Source organism: Porites lutea, chromosome 14, assembly GCF_958299795.1.
Source record: "Porites lutea chromosome 14, jaPorLute2.1, whole genome shotgun sequence".
NCBI lineage: Eukaryota > Metazoa > Cnidaria > Anthozoa > Scleractinia > Poritidae > Porites > Porites lutea.
In genome coordinates, this window is record NC_133214.1 from 5,603,207 (window position 1) to 5,620,750 (window position 17,544).

Below are 17,544 nucleotides of genomic sequence, written 5' to 3' on the forward strand. Positions count from 1 at the left end.
TTGCAAAAACAACAGAGGTCCAAGAATGGATCCCTAAGGTACTCCACAAGTGATTGAGAGAGAATTAGCGTTATGGCCATTTATACATACAAATTGTTAATAAATTGTTAATCGCTTTTCGCTACTAGTAGGCTATAACATATAGCCTAGTAGTAGCTCAACCAGTCAGAACGCAGCATTGATAATAGACCACTACTTGGATTTAACTAATACTGGTTATCTTAGCAGTAAAAACCTAACAGAAAAAGCAAATGACCTTTCAAAGGTTCTGTTTAATACTCAGTCCACATGGCCGATTAGCAAACTTAATCCTGTCAGTGCAAAAAGTAAAGTTGCGTATTCCAATCATTCTATTGCCGTGTTTCAAGAACAAGGTAGTTTTCAAGGTGATTACAGAGAGAGACCATTATGGGGAATGTTCGGGAGTTTTCTTCTGGATGAACTTGTCCATGTTACAGTTGAGAAATTAGACAACGTTCTCTTTAAAACGTCTGCTTTACTCTTTATATCGATAAACATGTGTTGTGACGTTTTTTTGACAGCCCGCTTGATACGGACACGCGGATAATACGGACACTATGGCATGTCCTTTTCCTTTTCGTATTAATCCGGGTTCCACTGTTTCTGTTTTTAAGCACATGACTTTTATCTTAAATGTAAGTGAGAGATTTCTCTTTGTTGCAGATTTATCAAAGCAGAGCTCTGCCGGCAGATCAAAGGAACAGTTACCAAGTCCCTCAGGTACCAATTTATAGCCCCCGTCCACATGAATCCAGATATTTTTGAAACCGCCAATTTTTTTTTACACGAATAGGGTGCGGATGAATGAGCGGATTCACTGGTTTAGTCTTGACAAGAGGCCGAAAAAAATATACGGTTTCAAAAATATCGGAATTTGTGTGGACAGAGCCTTGCCTCTGTTAAGTTCACTTATCTATTTAGCTACTCTTTTCACTCTTTGCCTTAGCTTATTGTTTTGTAAAAAGAATTAAGTCCTCCCCAGGCACCCTTGTAGATTGTGAACATCAGATTTACGTAACAAAACAACAACAACAATGTAGCTTTTACAGTCAGATGTAACGTCATCATAACGTCATAACTTGGAAGGGGAGGCACGCACATGTAATGTAAAATAGCCTGTTAACAGACCCTCTATTTTCTTTTAAGGTAATTCCCTTGAAAATAATGTACTATCCAGATTATTGTCAAACTTGGCACAAATGTCAGTCATGTATAGGACATTCAAAAACTGCAATAAAAGGATCGGGTCACCGTGCTTGTTTTTGCCCTGTGTACCTGTAATTCTGGGTGTTTTTCCTAGTTGCGTGGGAAATGTTTTTTTTACTTGCAAAATAAGACATTACGTCTTTACCACATTCGACGCAGGCATAAGAAATGTAAAATGTAAAAATAAAAACGTTCTAGAAGTTTTAAAATCCTCGAAATATATTTCGTTCTTCGAGCCTCGTCAGTCAATAAAATTTTTCATGTAAGATGCACTAAAATAGTCTGCGTGTTCGCCAGTGTTCGCGAAATGTTCGAAACTTAAACAACCATCAAAAATTCTTATTTCGCAAAACCTATGAACTATGAACATTAATCCCGTTTGTTTGCCAGGGCTATATTTTTCCAGGCAAGTGACCTAAAATTACCCGACCTTGAAAAAAGACAGAGAAATGAACAGCTTTAACATTATTTCGTACTTCCCTTTGGCTCTAAATGCATAAATTCGCGTAATTCATATCTAAAAAAATACAACTTCTACTATCCAGATTTTTTTCTCCTTAAAATCTATTTTTTTATGTAGCTATAACGAGTAAAAAGTGTGGGGGCGGGGGGGGGGGGGGTGTCACAGTTTTCGTTTCATTGCAAAACGACAGCACAGGGACAATTTCGGCTTCAAATAATCATTTTTTGCGAGGGAACTGGGCGAGTTTCAAGACAAACACCTTTGAGGAGGGTAGAGTTATTAGTAAAGTTAAAAACATTTGAACTACAAATGTTCAAGTATGCGCACTAGGTGATTCGCAGTGCAAAACCAGGGAATTACCTCAAGAGATCGTCGAGCGCCCGTATGGGAATAAAAACCTCCGGGGATTTATTGCCCGCAAGCGCAAGGGGGTAGACAGGCTTTTCGGTAGCATTGGGAAGTTTCGGATGCAAAGGTTCAGCTGGCGGACTTACACCGTTCGTACCGCAGGCGCGAACGTCGAGTGCCGGAAACACGAACTTCAAGGGGGATCGGAAGACATGCTCCCCCAGGAAATTTTTAAACTGGGCTCTCTAAATGCAATTTCCTGCGTTCCCTGGACCGAAAGTGGTTAATTGGTAAAGTAAGGGTCAAATCTATCTTTGATTAATAAATGAAAAAAAAAGGAAGAAAAGAAAGAGTTTCACAGTTAAAAAAAATATTTCGTGTGATAAGTACCGGACGTTACATTTTGAACAACCGGACGTTCAGTTTGGTGTCCGGCCTGAAACGCCCGGAGTAGTCAATCGATAAAAATCGGTATCGATTTATAAATCGATAAATCGATAAAAATCGGTAAATCTGATTTGATTGATATCGATTGTATCGATCAATCGGTAGAAATCGATGACACACTCGTTTCGTTTATCGATTTATCTAGATTTTACCGATTCCATCGATTTGTATCGGAAGATGCATCTGTTCTTCTGTACATCCAAAAATAAAAACTGATTTCATGCAAACAATGAATTTGTTGACAACTGAATTGCAGTTGGGAGTCTGAGGATCAACAATTTATTACCACTTTAAAAAAAAAGTTTAAAAAAGCCTTACCTTTTCTTTAAAACCCGCTTTAAAGTCTTCCTTGGATGGCCGATATTGACCCGGTTTTTTTATTTTCCCAGTTTTTCACGATTTAGATCTGCCGCCCTTTCAAAATAAACCTCAGTTCCGCGTGTAGTTACTTCCCGTAGTAGCCAATAGATAAAAATCGAAATCGATAAAAATCGTTAGCGATCAAGTGATTTTATCGATTGATAACGCCGGAAAATGGTGAAAAGCTATACAGAGAAATCTTTTAGCCTGAATTTCAGGTATCCATTTGCCTCTAGAGGGTGTCTGAACTTGAGGCTGGGAAATCTTTTCTCTAAGGTTGTATTTCTCGAGGTACTTGCTTGCGAGAACTGCGAATGTAAATAAACCGAACCGTTTCTGTTATTATCTTCAAAAGGGTCACGGTTTTAGAGAGAATCTTGGGTCTGTAATAGTTTCCACATTTCTTAATTTTATGTTTGTTGATCAGTTGTTACTCGTGGATGTGTTTTCTCAGCTGTACTATTTAACTTATGCCAAAAAACAACAATGTCGGACTTAGCGTTATAAATCGGTAAAATCATGAAAAATCGATAATATCGATTTGACACAGCAATTTAGTTTATCGATTTTCACCGATTTCCGTTATCAGTCGATAAAAATGAATTGATTGCTATCGATTTTTATCGATTGACTACTCCGGGAAACGATACCCATACTATACTCATTGTCAGATTTACAAGGGGGAAACGTGTTTTGACAAGGCTTAAAAAATAGACATTTTTGAACACATTTTTTTCTTGCTTCAGTAGCCCTCCGATTTAGATCAAAATTGAAACAGGATGTAAATATTTCACCCTTTGTGAACCATTTCATGCTTAAAAACCGCGGGCACTCGATACATTTTTGCATGCCAATCAAATGAAAATGTATACCTGAGACAAAATAGTAAATTTTCGCAACTTTTGTTCGCCGCTATCTTTCTTTTAAATAATGTCATTGGGGCGGTGTTAAGCAAGAACGTTGGATGGTTCCTATAGATTGCATTCCTTTACGTTTTACAGTCAGTTATCGAGCAGATTAACGATTTTTGGTTTACAAAAACAGGCATCGTGGCAGTGGTTGGCGGTTAATTTATGCAAATTACTACCCGCGATGTAACTTGGAAGGAAAATCTAATTCGACGTTTTCCAGCAAAATAAATCGCTTCGATGGGATTATTAATAGATAACTGACACATAACATACCATTAACAAAGCAATCAATGCGAGAAACATTTCAGAGCCAAAGTCAAATCACTCACAAGTCACGGTTAGATCTCATCCATGCATGTCGTTGCGTTGATCGAAGCTCCTTCGTTCATCTTCCCATCTTCAATGCACACCTCTAAGTTTCCTCTCACTTTGACAACCTACCAATTTACTGCAGCTGCCTATAGAAAGACGTAATTTTCTTCACCGCGGAAGAAAAATATAAAAAGTAGTGTTCTGTTGGATTGTCTTGCAATTTTCCAGCAGACTGTTCAAGGTAACGTTTCTTAGTCACACAATGTGTCACGTCCTAAGCGCTACCCTGGACACCATTATTGAGCTATTTTTGAGCTATTTTGAAAAAATAGCTCATATGTCAGTGGTGTGAACGTATGTATCTTTGTGGCTTTGTGGCTTTGTATCTTTGTATCTTTGTAACTTTGTATTTTTGTGTGTTCGGATGTTTGTTGCAAGAGCCAGTAAGGTTGAAGGTACTATGAGTTGATGCTCAGGAACCAATGAGATCTTGGCATCTATTTAAACATGGCGTTGCTAAAGGTCGAAGAAGGGCACTGTGAGACCGCCATCTTGATTCTTCACAACTTTTTCGTCTTTTATTACGGCTACAGGTGTTTGGAAGAATTACATTAAATATCTTCATGATTCAAACGCTGTGTACAGTGATGCAGCTGTTTAAGGGTTCATATTTTAGTGTGGGTGCTGTTTCAAGGCATTTCTGACCTAATTCGGCTATCGGTACAACGCACGTCAGTATGAGTCCTGTTTCACCTGCTACAACTGGGTAGAGTATAAAAGATCATATATTTTCAAAGCTCTTCCAATGAAGCAATAATTGATATTTAGATATAGACTTTAATTCGAAAGAATGCGCCCTATAAGATGTGGTTTTAGAAGTTTAAAAGGCAGCTTAGTTTTTTGAAAGCTGTACCGAGTATTGTTAATCCTGTAAACAAGTTTTAAAAATATTATTCTCTCGCTTACAAAGTTCAACAGACCTTTTTCATTCTGGCAAAAGAAAAAAAAAGGAATAATAAGTGAACAACATGATACATCCTTCCTGCATACTAAGTATTATAGTTACTGAAACGTGTTTTATTTAGTAAAGATGCGTAACTTAAGTAGAAACAGTAGCGTTAGGGAATAAAATTGGAAGAAGCTAGTTGACACAATATTTAGATACTGTTTTATTGAGTTTCGGCAGTTTGATAATTTTCTTGGAAGTTAATAAATGTTAGGCTATCAACCTTGACGTTGCATGAAACATAATTTAATTGCAGACGTTGTAATAAAGCCGAGGTGATTTCTTAAAATCATTTGAGAAAATTTTGTAGTACTCGAATTCCCTCACGTACGAACCACGAAAGGGGGCAAAGTCCAACACCTTCACGTGCCAGCTGTGTGACAGTACATCTCATGTAGATTGGCTTTTCACAATAATAAATAGTAACTTGGACGTATGAAGACCTGTTTCGTTTAGTAACCAATGCCTTAAAAAAGGCTCTTGTCTTTTAAGAAGCAGTAGCTTTTAAAACGTGAAGAAATAAGTTGTCGGAGTTGAAGACTGTTTCACAAATGTTAATAAATTTTAGTCTATCAACCTTGACGTTGCATGAAACATAGTTTAATTGCAGATGTTGTAATGAAGCCGAGGTGATTTCTTAAAATCGTTTGAGAAAATTTTGTAGTAAACAATTTGCCTCTTTTTTTACGTACGAATTGTGAAAGGGCTAAAGGCCAACATCTTCACGTGCAAATTGTGTGCATGAGTTATTTTTATAATTCTGTTTACTAGTTTACTGTGTGATAACTCGAATTCCCTCACGTACGAACCACGAAAGGGGGCAAAGTCCAACACTTTCACGTGCCAGCTGTGTGACAGTACATCGCATGCAGATTGGCTTTTCACAATAATAAATAGTAACTTGGACGTCTGAAGACCTGTTTCGTTTTGTAACTAAGGCCTTAAAAAAGGCTCTTGTCTTGCAATAACTTTTAAAACATGAAGAAATAAGTTGTCGGAGTTAAAGACTGTTTCACTGAGTAGAATCGCACGTGAAAACCTCGTGAATTATGATGATGCAACCATCTACCACAATGATAAAAATCCTGGTATTTCGTAACTATTCAGTATTCGATGAGTCACATTTTGGCTTAAGAAACTCTGGGGAAAGTTTAGAGTTTTCCTTATAATCAACGTTTGGTGAGTAGAAATTTATTTTACTTTAACAATTTGTTTAACTTGCACCAGATGTAACAGGGAAAGACAGAGGAAAGTGAATATATAGCTCGAGGATCGACTCAGCTGAGCGTTTCGCGTTTTCATTTATGTACCGCAATACCCAATTTCGCACAAAAACCCAGTCTACATTTAGGATGAAAAAGGTAGATTCATCACTCTTGGTAAGGTTACACCGAAGCATTAAAGTTACACTGAGGCATTCAAAATAGCTCATGCACGTTTAACGTGCCTATGTTGAAAAAATAGGTCATATGTCAGTGGTTTGAGCGTATGTATCTTTGTGGCTTTGTATGTTCGGATGTTTGTTGCAGGGGCCAATAAGGTTGAAGGTACTATGAGTTGATGCGTAAGAACCAATCAGATTTTGGCATCTAAGCGTTAATGATATTGCTTAAGGCCAAACAAGGGCACTTAGAATCCGTCATCTTGATTTTCAGACTTTTTACGTCTTTTATTACTGCTAAAGGTGTTTACACTTAGGACCTTTATTACGTTTAGGGTCATTTATTACATTTGAGGCCTCAACATTGCCTTTAAACTTGCAGACATAAAACTAGAGAGCTCTGAGGCTTATTTGCTGAAGTTAGAGAAAAATCTGTCGTGGGATTTCGAAGTAATTTTTCATTTTTCGTAAAAATGAGGTTTTAACTATATGCCGATATCTCAAAAGTTTTTAAACCTATAAGAAAATAAGTAACATTTTCTTAAAGTTCTATCATTATTTATTAAGGATGCAAAAAATCGTAGAAATCGGTTGAATCGTTCATTCTGAAAAACGCGAATCAAAAACATAACCAACACGCATATAAATAGGAACGGGCCACCTTAAACAGAATTGAAATGAGCTTAACTAAACAAATCGTTAGCATTTCAGAATTTTTTCATGCTCCCTAAATTGACATTAAGAATAAAGCTTGTAGGTTACTTGAGGAACAACTTTGGTGCAGTGGTTATAGGAAATATCTGCTTTGCAAGTCGCTTTGCAAGCGAAGCATAGTTATAGTGCCCAGTCTCCTTTATTTACACAAATTGTTTATGGTGCCGGGGATTTGGCAAAACCCGCTTCCCCTTACGGGACCAGCTCACAGTCATACTAACAGTAGATCCCAAGCATAAAACGATGAAGAGCGTAAACCTTATTGTGTGACTGGCCCTCTGCGTCAAATAATCCCACAAAGTTAGAATAAAAAAATGTAAACTGATGTGCGACTAAATAAGCGTCTCCCACTTAGTCTCCCACCTTGCATGACACGAAAAACGATAGTGCCGCCAAACATCTGACTCAGACTACAGTTTCGTCGACTCCGGTGGTAATTCAATTTCGCCTTGTTGACTTGTTCTCTTTGGGAGCAAGGCCTTCATACAAATTCAGGAAGACAAGTCGGCTGAGAAACTTTTCATTTTTGATCAGCAAGCGGCCCAACGCGAATAGATCAAATGGCACTCTTTCTAAATCTACATAGGATTGGGTACACTGTTTTTCTGATTTTTTGCTTAATGAAACTTACACAAATTTATGAAGATTCTAATATTTATGTAGAGGAAGGAAGAATTATAAAATCAGTGCTGCGCTTGTGGCGTGACACATTGCGTGACTAAGATACATTACCTTGAAGACAGTGTGTTGGACATGTAAGAGAATCCAACATACAGTAAAAACCCGCGTATAAGAACCTAACATTTAAGAACCTGTTAGGCTAAAATTTCATTTTTAAGCACCCTTCACATAAGAACCATTTTAGGCTAAAATCCTAAAACAGGTTCTTATTTTCAAAAAAGAAAAAAATATATAGAATTAAGCAAGATTTATTGACAATTATAGTGAAGGTTACAGTACCATAGGTTTGATTGTAACAGAATCAGATTAAAATAGTATAGTATTTTGCTTAACGAAGCCTCCAAGAATACTGTTTTTGGACATTAAACACCAGATCATTTAAAAATTCAGCTTTATTTCTTGAACAAAAGTTAAGAACCTAATTAAGAACCTAGTTAGCCTAATTTTACACTAAATACCATTTATATAAGAACCTGTTTAGGCTAACTTGGAAAAACCTAGGTTCTTATACGCGGGTTTTTACTGTGGTACCTTTCTCATGCACGGTAAGGAAAAATATGTTTCTGCCCATCATAAGCAGCTGCAGTAATTTGGCAGGGTGTCAGTGTGAAAGGAAACTTTGTAGATATGCACTGAAGATGATGGAAGGGATTTGAATGCGACGACATGCATTACTACATGGTGGATGAGACCTAAACGAACCGTGACTTGTGAGTGATTTGACTTTGGCTCTGAAATATTTCTCGCATTGATTGCTTTGTTAATGGTATGTAATGTGTCAGTTATCTATTAATAATCCCATCGAAGCGATTTATTTTGCTGGAAAACGTCGAATTAGATTTTCCTGCCAAGTTATATCGCGGGTAGTAATTTGCATAAATTAACCGCCAACCACACGATGCCTGTTTTTTTAAACCAAAAATCGTTAATCTGCTCGATAACTGACTGTAAAACGTAAAGGAATGCAATCTATAGAAACCATCCAACGTTCTTGCTTAACACCGCCCCAATGACATTATTTAAAAGAAAGATAGCGGCGAACAAAAGTTGCGAAAACTTACTATGTTGTCTCAGGTATACATTTTCATTTAATTGGCATGTAAAAATGTATCGAGTGCCCTCGGGTTTTTGAGCATGAAATGGTTCACAAAGGGTGAAATATTTACATCCTGTTTCAATTTTGATCTAAATCGGAGGGCTAGTAAGAAAAAAATGTGTTCAGAAGTGTCTATTTTTAAGCCTTGTCAAAAAACGTTTGCCCCCCCTTTTAAATGACAATGAACAGGGGCCGTCAGGGGGGGACCTAGAGAAAAATTGATAACATTTTTATTGAGAGGAAGGATGATATTTTGCTATCATGTAAACAGATCTTTAACTGTTAGTCTTCTTTCAGAACTATTCACCTGACAAAACACCAATTTTCAAGGAGAAAATTGTCCCAAAAAATGTAATTTCACTCATGGCCCAAACTCCCCCCCCCCCCTCCCGCCTGATGCCCAGTGCAGGTTTTTGTTAGAAGTCAAACAAATGCCACAGTGAGTAGTTTCGTCTGAAGTACTAACTACACACAAAGTATGAGGGAAGGTTTTGTTTGACCATTTCCAATTTTGCTCAATCCTTAGCGGCATTCGTTCTTAAGTTTAAAGAGATGTACTTTTTTTATAAACAGATGCTGCAAATGCTTTTTTGGAGTGGAGTCAAAATCAGCTTTGCTCATTTTACAACAGTACCGCTAGCCAGTTAATGATTTCTCCTTGGGACCGGGATAATACCATGGATATTGATGAGGTGTATGTCCAGTTAACACTGCTGAGAGACGACAGAACACTTGCTGGAACAACAAAAGAAAAGATTAAAGATTACAGCGAGATATTTGCGAGTCATGGTCATCACCTAATTCCTAAGAGAATTGTAGTGTACGGAAGACCAGGAATAGGAAAGTCGACATTCACTAAGAAACTCGTCGTGGACTGGTCACGTGGTAACAAAGAAAGCCTAGAGAAATTTGCTGTTGTACTTTTAATCAAGCTCCGAGATGTTTGCAACAGGCAAGATTTCTGTGACATGCTACAAAAGGCCGAACTGTTGTCTGCTGATGACCCTATGATGATTGGCCAGTTGTATGATTACATCCTTCGTAACCAACAGAAAGTCCTACTTATTTTAGACGGCTATGATGAATACAGCGCCGAAAAATCATCGCCAGTTCATCAGATTTGGAAAGGCAGTCTGTTGAGAGATTGTACTCTTCTTGTGACAACTCGACCGCTGAAAAACGATGAGTTAAGACCAGGAAGTCATGCTCAGTTTGAAATTAATGGGTTTGATCAGTGGCAAGTTAAAAAATTTGCTCTTAAGTTTCTTCGCGATCAAACAGAAGTGGACAAGTTCATCACTTTCTTGACAAAGCAAAACCTTTGGAGTTTAGCTGAAATACCACTTCTCCTGTTGATGCTGGTACTAAGCTGGAAGGTTTATGATTATCAAGGACCATCAACATCCCGCGCAGATGTGTACAACAGTTTTTGTCAGACGCTGCTTGATCACGTCACTGCCAAAACCTCAGATGAGGCATTTAGATGCATAGATGAATACAAAGAAGACCTTGCAAAGTTGGGGGAACTTGCCTGGCAGGCACTTTTAAATGATTGTCTATATTTCAAGCTCAGCAACATGCCTCAGGACATTCGGTTATTCCTTGAGAAGTTTATCAGTTTTGGCTTTCTACAGCCTTCAAATCTTTTAAACTCTCCTCGTCCTTTGAAACTGGCGTTCTTTCTCCATAAATCGGTACAAGAATTCCTTTCCGCCTCGTTTTTAGTTCGTGATTTAAAAAATGCCAAGGAGACCTTCAAAAGTCTGTCTAAAGTCGACTCAATCAAACGGTTCAAGGAGCTTCTTGAAGTTTTCAAATTTGTGTCTGAGTTGTCATCAGAAGCTGCCGTTGCTGTTTTTCGCCATCTGAAGATGATAGGAGAGAAAGACGGTCTGACAGGTTACAACTACGGTGAAAAGCCCTCTATTGAGGAGCTCACTGAAGAACAAGAAGAGTTTTATTATATCAGTCTCGGATTGTTCCTTTCCTGCCCTGCATCAGAAAGGCAAGCTGTCTATTCTTCTTTTCTACAAAGCGTTAACGGTGTTATAATGATGAATGTTCATCAAAAACACCTGCCTACAGTTGTTAGAGAACACTGTTTGAGATCAACAAGTTTCCTTAAGCCAGATTGTGTATTTTTTTTTAAAGATCGGCCTTCAAGGATATCTATTTCTGAAGTTGAGCGTGCTCAAATGTTCTCTGTCATGTCGGATTTGGACACTGTTGTTGTGACATGTTATGGTGACGTAACATCTGTGAATATGTACCACGTTCCAGATCCTGACGAGTTTTTCATTAAGAATGTTGGACATCGATTAGTGTTCTGTAGAACTCGCCTTAAGTTAATAGAACAGCTGAGATCATTAATATCAGCACCAAAGTCTTCTCTTCAAGAGCCTGATCACGTGTCACAGAATCATGATGCCAGCAGTTCTTTGCATTTGATTGAGAAAACATCTGACCAGACTCTGATACACTCTCTGTCATATTTGAGAGAGATTACAATTCGGGGCCCAACAAGTGAACTTGTCAGTTTACTGAATAATCTTCACCATGTGCCTCAACTATCTGAGCTCGCTTTATTTCAGGTTGGTATGGGGAATCAAGAATGCCACTTGCTTGCCACTAATTTAAAGTATGTTGGTGAGTTGCGCTTACTGAGGTTATCACGTGACCCACTCGGTCACGGGATAAGTGAGCTTGCCAAACACCTGCACAGTGTACTTCATCTAGAAAAGTTTTACCTGCTTGATACACAGATGGGTGAAGAGGGAGTCGCAGCTTTAGCCCATAGTTTAAAGCATGTGACTCGGTTGAGTGAACTTGACTTATCATGCAACCCACTCGGTCACGGAATAAGTGAGCTTGCCAAACACCTGCACAGTGTACCTTATCTGAAACAGCTAAACCTGGATGAAACAAAGATGGGTGAAGAGGGAGTTACAGCTTTAGCCCATAGTTTAAAGTATGTGACTCGGTTGAGGGAACTTGACTTATCATACAACTCACTCGGTCACGGAGTAAGTGAGCTTGCCAAACACCTGCAAAGTGTACCTCATCTGAAAGAGCTGCACCTGAGGGATACACAGATGGGTAAAGAGGAAGTCACAGCTTTAGCCCATAGTTTAAAGTATGTGACTCAGTTAAGTGATCTTGACTTATCAAAGAACCCACTCGGTCACGGGATTAGTGTGCTTGCCGAACAACTGTACAGTGTATCTTATCTGACACGTCTAAAACTGAATGATACAAAGATGGGTCAAGAGGGAGTTATAGCTTTAGCCCATAGTTTAAAGTATGTGACTCGGGTGAGTGAACTTCACTTATCGGACAACCCACTCGGTCACGGGATAAGTGAGCTAGCCACACACCTGCACAGTGTACCTTATCTGGAACAGCTATACCTGGATGATACACAGATGGGTGAAGACGAAGTCACAGCTTTAGCCCATGAACTCGTCTACGTACCAGAACTGGCATTCCTTTGGCTTCGCAAAAATCAGCTTGGCCACGGAGTGACTGAACTGATCAAGTGTTTCAGAAGTAGTCCTCAGCTTCCTGTTCTCCATCTCACTGAGGTTCAACTTACAAAGAAAGAAGCCACTGAGCTGTGTACTTTAGCAAATGAAAGGAACATGAACTTTGCCTCAGATTATCATGTGAGTTGCTGTTTTGTAATGTGCTTTTATTTTATTTTCCAATTATTAATGCTCGTAATACCCAGGAACTTCCTGGTAGACGAAATGAAACCGTTCTTCAAAGGGGCTGTGTCGCCATTCTTATATACAGTTGACTCCCGATAACTCGAACCCTCACTAACTCGAACCTCGCGCTAACTCGAACCAAAGTCAATTTCCCCTGGATTTCCTTCCTACATTTACTGTAATTTTACCCTCGGTAACTCGAACCCTCGATAACTCGAACCTCCCGCTAACTCGAAGTAATTTTTGCTTCCCTTCAGATCATTTCTATACAATTTTACCCTCGATAACTCAAACCATGTTATAAGCGCGTGGCAAGTCGGGAAAAAAACGTGTACTGAAGTCCGAGACATTGAATTTATTTCAAAACAACCGAGTAAATTCTTTGTCTTTACTTTTTCGTCACTCCAGTTCAAATTCAGTGTCCATTCCTGTATACTTTGTTGCTTAATTGCATTCCCTCCCCATCCATTTCCTTATTTCCTTACTTCCGGTTATTTGCTTCAAACTCCCGATAACTCGAACTTTTTTCGATTTCCCTTGAACGTTCGAATTATCGGGAGTCGACTGTATACTAAAAAAGACACATTTTTGTAAACGAAAACTTGTCGAATAGTGGTCCAGTCGTCACCACAATTGCTAATGTATTTTGTCTGTCTTTTGATGTCCTGCAGGGGTGGAAATAGATTGCAAAAATCATACTCCATCAATAATATTACTACGTCAGTGGACTAAAATGGATTTCAATATCAAACTCACGTTCTGTTAACGACTGCTATATTAGTGCACTGAAATTATTTAAATTAAATGTATTTGGCATTAGATGGTCAGGATGAAAATACATTGCACTTTAAAGTTTTGACTTCATTTTTGAGCTTTTTTGAAAAAATAGCTCATATGTCAGTGGTTTGAGCGTATGTATCTCTGTGGCTTTGTGTTTTCGGATTTCTGTTGCAGGAGCCAATAAGGTTGAAGATACTATGAATTGATGCCTATAAGAACCAATGAGATTTTGGCATCTTTCATGACATTCACTCGGCTTAAGGACAAACAAGGGCACGTTGAGACCGCCATCTTGATTCTTCACAAATTTTTCGTCTTTTATTACGGCTAAAGGTGTTTAGAAGCATAACATTGAAATATCTTTATGATTGAAACGCTGAGTACAGTGATGGAGCTGTTTAAGGGTCCATATTTTAGTGTGGGTGCTGCTTCAAGACATTTATGACCTAATTCAGCTATCGCGAACGGTACAATGCACTTATTTTATAATTTTTGAGTGCTGTTTTACCTGCTTCAAGGTAGAGTGTAAAAGATCATATATTTTTCAAAGTTCCTCCAATGAAACAATAATTGAAATTTAGATATGGACCTTAATTCTGGAGTATGCGGCCTATAAATTGTGGTTGTAGAAGTTTGAAAAGCAAGGCGAGTACAGTTAATCCTGTAAACAAGCTTTATTCTCTCGCTTAAAAACTTCAACAGACCTTTTTCGTACCAGCAAAAAAAATATGAATTAGGTGAACAACATGAAACACGCTTGCTGCTTAAGAGTCATTATAGTTATTGAAACGTATTTTATTTAGTAAAGATGCGTAATTTAAGAAGAAACAGTAACGTCAGGGAATTAAATGGGAAGAAGCTAGTTGACGAAATAATTACTCATTGTTTTATTGAGTAGAATAACATGATATGAGTAGAAATATCTTTCGCCAGTTTGATAATCTTCTTGGAAGAAAGTAAATGTTAGGCTATCAACCGTAATGTTGCATAAAGCATAATTTAATTGCAGATATTTTAAAGCCGAGGTGATTTCTTAAAATCGTTGGAGCAAATATTTCTAGTAAACAATTTGCGTTATTTTACGTACGAGTTGTAAAAGGGACAAGGTCCAACACCTTCACGTACAAATTGTGTGCATTAGTTATTTTTAATCCTGTTTGCTGAATCACATTCCCTCACGTACGAACCACGAAGGGCGTAAAGTCCACCACTTTCACGTGCAAACTGTATGACTGTATATCTCATGCAGACTGGCCTTTCACAGTTATAATAGTTACATGAATGTATGAAGACCACGACTTAAGTTTTGTAACTATTGGCTCAAGTGAAAGCTTTTTTTTAAGAATCAATAACTTATAACACTTTTAGAATCAAGTCGTCAGAGTTAAAGGCTTTTTCGTGAAGTAGAATCGCACATGACAACCTTGTAGATAATGATGATGCAACCATCTACAACAATCGTGAAATTCGTGGCATTTCTTAGCTATTCGGTATTCGACGAGCTTCATTATCTTTAGAAACCTTGAAACCCGCGAGTCTTTCCTCAAACGTTTGGTGAGTTGATGTTCATGGTACTTTAACAATTTGTTTATTTTGCAACAGATGTCGGAAGGAAAGACAAAGAAAAGTGAATCTATAGTATGAGGATCGACTCAGCTGTGTGCAGCGGTTGTCGTTTTCAATAATGTACAGCGATACCCAATTTCTCAGGAAAAATAGTCTTAATTTAGGATAAGCAGTAGATTGTTGATACGGTTACACTGAAGCATTCAAAATAGCTCAATTGCGCGCGGAGAGGAGACTGAACACTACAAAATCAAACAGCCAATCAGACAAAAATCTCCTTCGTTTGTTATCAGGATGTTATCAGGGGTATAGCAGCGAGGCCTTCAGAGGTTTACCCGGGAAAGTACTGGGTATGAAACTCACGAAGAGATGTAAAATGGCGATCGAAAAGTAAAAAAAAGTGATACGTATTTATTGCATTTCGAAAGGCTTCGATGGGAATTACTCAAGATAAACGTTAAATACTTGGATATCTATAATTTATTGCGCAAAATTGCTCGTAAGTCAAATGCTACGGCCCGGCGGGCTTTTTCTGGAAATAAAACACTTCCCGGCATTCCTTTCAACTTGTCCGAAGTTGTCCCGGGCGTCCGGGCCTAATATTTGTCGGACCCCGGAATTAGAGACACACCATTGTTTTCGCAAAACAATCATAGCTACCATTTTCACGATCACAAACGAACTAACTCTACTTTATTTTTAATCTGTTGCTTCTTGTCTTCTTTATTAGGCCAGCTGTTTCGATGGGCCGCATTTATATCGCCTACTCACAAAGGAAGAACTTCAAGAAAAGGGAGCCACATTTGCCGAAGAGTGAAAAAGGGAATCCTGCTTACCACACCAAAAGCCTGAAGAGACCTGGATACTAACTGAACTACAACCACCTGTGCGACAATCATTTAGGTATTCCCGTATTTAAAACATCCCTTTGATATCCCTCTAGTTTTAGTATCCTGTATTTCGGGTAAACCTCGAATTTAAGTATCCTCGCATTTCGTATACCCCCTAATATCCCTATGTATCCTAAGTTTCTCGCATTTTGGTTGTTTCCCTAGTTTAAGTATCCCCATAGTTTGAACCCCTGCGCTCAAAATCCCTGGTGATGTGCGGGGTGAAAAAACTGATCTTACCTTAGTCCTTCTACAACCACTGAAACCGGCTCTACAACTTGACTTCTTTATGATGTTCTTGTTATTTCAGTTCGTTGCGATGTCCTTAAAAATAGTGGAATTGAATTGGAGAAAGACAGTTTTTATTTCACAACGGTCGAACACCAGCTCACTAATAGATCTTCAAAACTTGCACTAGTATATATGCAACATTTACGAGTGCATGCAGTCTCTTTTTGTCTGCAAACTAATCACATAAGGCAACCTTTTAACAATCACACGAGGCCATTTTTTTGCCGGAATTCCTGTCCAAGGTACAAAATACTGCGAGGAGCTTGAGCGGGAGGCATAATCTGGGCGGGCACGGTGTTTGCACGGATCACGCTTGCTACCCAGGGTACGTTGCGACGGATAGTGCCATGAAAAAACAACCCAAATAACAAGGGATGTTAGTATCCCGGTAGGGTACTAGGGGATACCCGTAACACTGACCTGAAGTAACGGAAAAACTCACATCACGAGGGATCTAAATACGGAGTTATCCAAAACACATGGATACCCAGATTAGGTTGGACTAGATCAAGAGATTTTTGTACTTCTTAGCGTACACACTGCATGTGATGCGTATACTATCATGGGTAAAACCAGGAACCCATTAACATCAGGAGTCCATCACTCATTTGAGGCCTGGGTCACAGCGTGTTAATAGGACCCGTCTTATATAAGACGCGTCCTAAATAAGAGGCAAACTATCCCGTATAAACGACACATTTGGTTTCAAATTTAGCTAACACGCGTCTTATCTAAGAATAGCCCCTAACACCTGTTCTTCGATAAGACGTGTCGAAAGTCGCGTCTTATTTTTCCACTTATAAATAGCCCTAATGAGAGCAGAGTAGAATTTCCAGTAATGGCGCATGAGATCAACGAATTGTCAGCCGACGAGAGTTTACTGTGTTCATTTGTTTGAAGAAACGTGTAAGGACCAATGAGGCTTCAACAACAACTGCCGTCCTAGATGGTGCTATCTTCCTTGAACAAAGTGAATTCTGGGGAAAAGAAATCTAAAAATAAGCGGAACGCCTGAGTAACGCACTCTCGGGACGTTTACTAAATACCATCCGACCCGGGGGGGGGGGGGGGGGGTGGGGTGGCTCCCATATAATAGGGACGGGAATGCTCGTCGGAAAAAATAGAATTGAAGCGCTTAAGGAGACTGTACTTCAACAAAGTATGGTCGCACCGCCCTAAGAGAATGAACCCATCTTACCCTAACTGATATCTGTATGGGAAAAATATTGGCTTTTCGTCTTGGCCACGCTAAGTGAGATCAAAATTCGCAATTCCTACCCCTAAGCGAAACGACGAGCATCCCCGTCACTTTTTTGTGTGGGGGGTCCCCCTCGGGTACGCCCCAAAAGAAATGGGCTCCTGGT

At 38.9% G+C, this 17,544-nt stretch overlaps 3 protein-coding genes across 4 annotated transcripts in view; all 3 read left to right on the plus strand.

Annotated features, from left to right (window-relative positions):
- The window catches only part of LOC140924635 (NLR family CARD domain-containing protein 4-like), a 388,290-nt gene that overhangs the window by 170,593 nt on the left and 200,153 nt on the right, over positions 1-17,544 (plus strand). The gene's annotated exons all lie outside the window — the stretch shown is intronic.
- LOC140925041 (NLR family CARD domain-containing protein 4-like) overlaps positions 1-17,544 on the plus strand; it is a 150,789-nt gene that overhangs the window by 12,649 nt on the left and 120,596 nt on the right. Inside the window, exon 6 of the mRNA XM_073375001.1 lies at positions 685-741. Within this exon, the coding sequence (XP_073231102.1) occupies positions 685-741 (57 nt within the window). The remainder of the gene's footprint in view (positions 1-684; positions 742-17,544) is intronic.
- On the plus strand, positions 9,624-17,228 carry LOC140924902 (NLR family CARD domain-containing protein 4-like). The gene is made up of 2 exons (XM_073374891.1): positions 9,624-12,608; positions 15,730-17,228. Exons 1-2 carry the CDS (start codon positions 9,624-9,626, stop codon positions 15,814-15,816), a joined length of 3,072 nt encoding a protein of 1,023 aa, XP_073230992.1. The 3' UTR covers positions 15,817-17,228.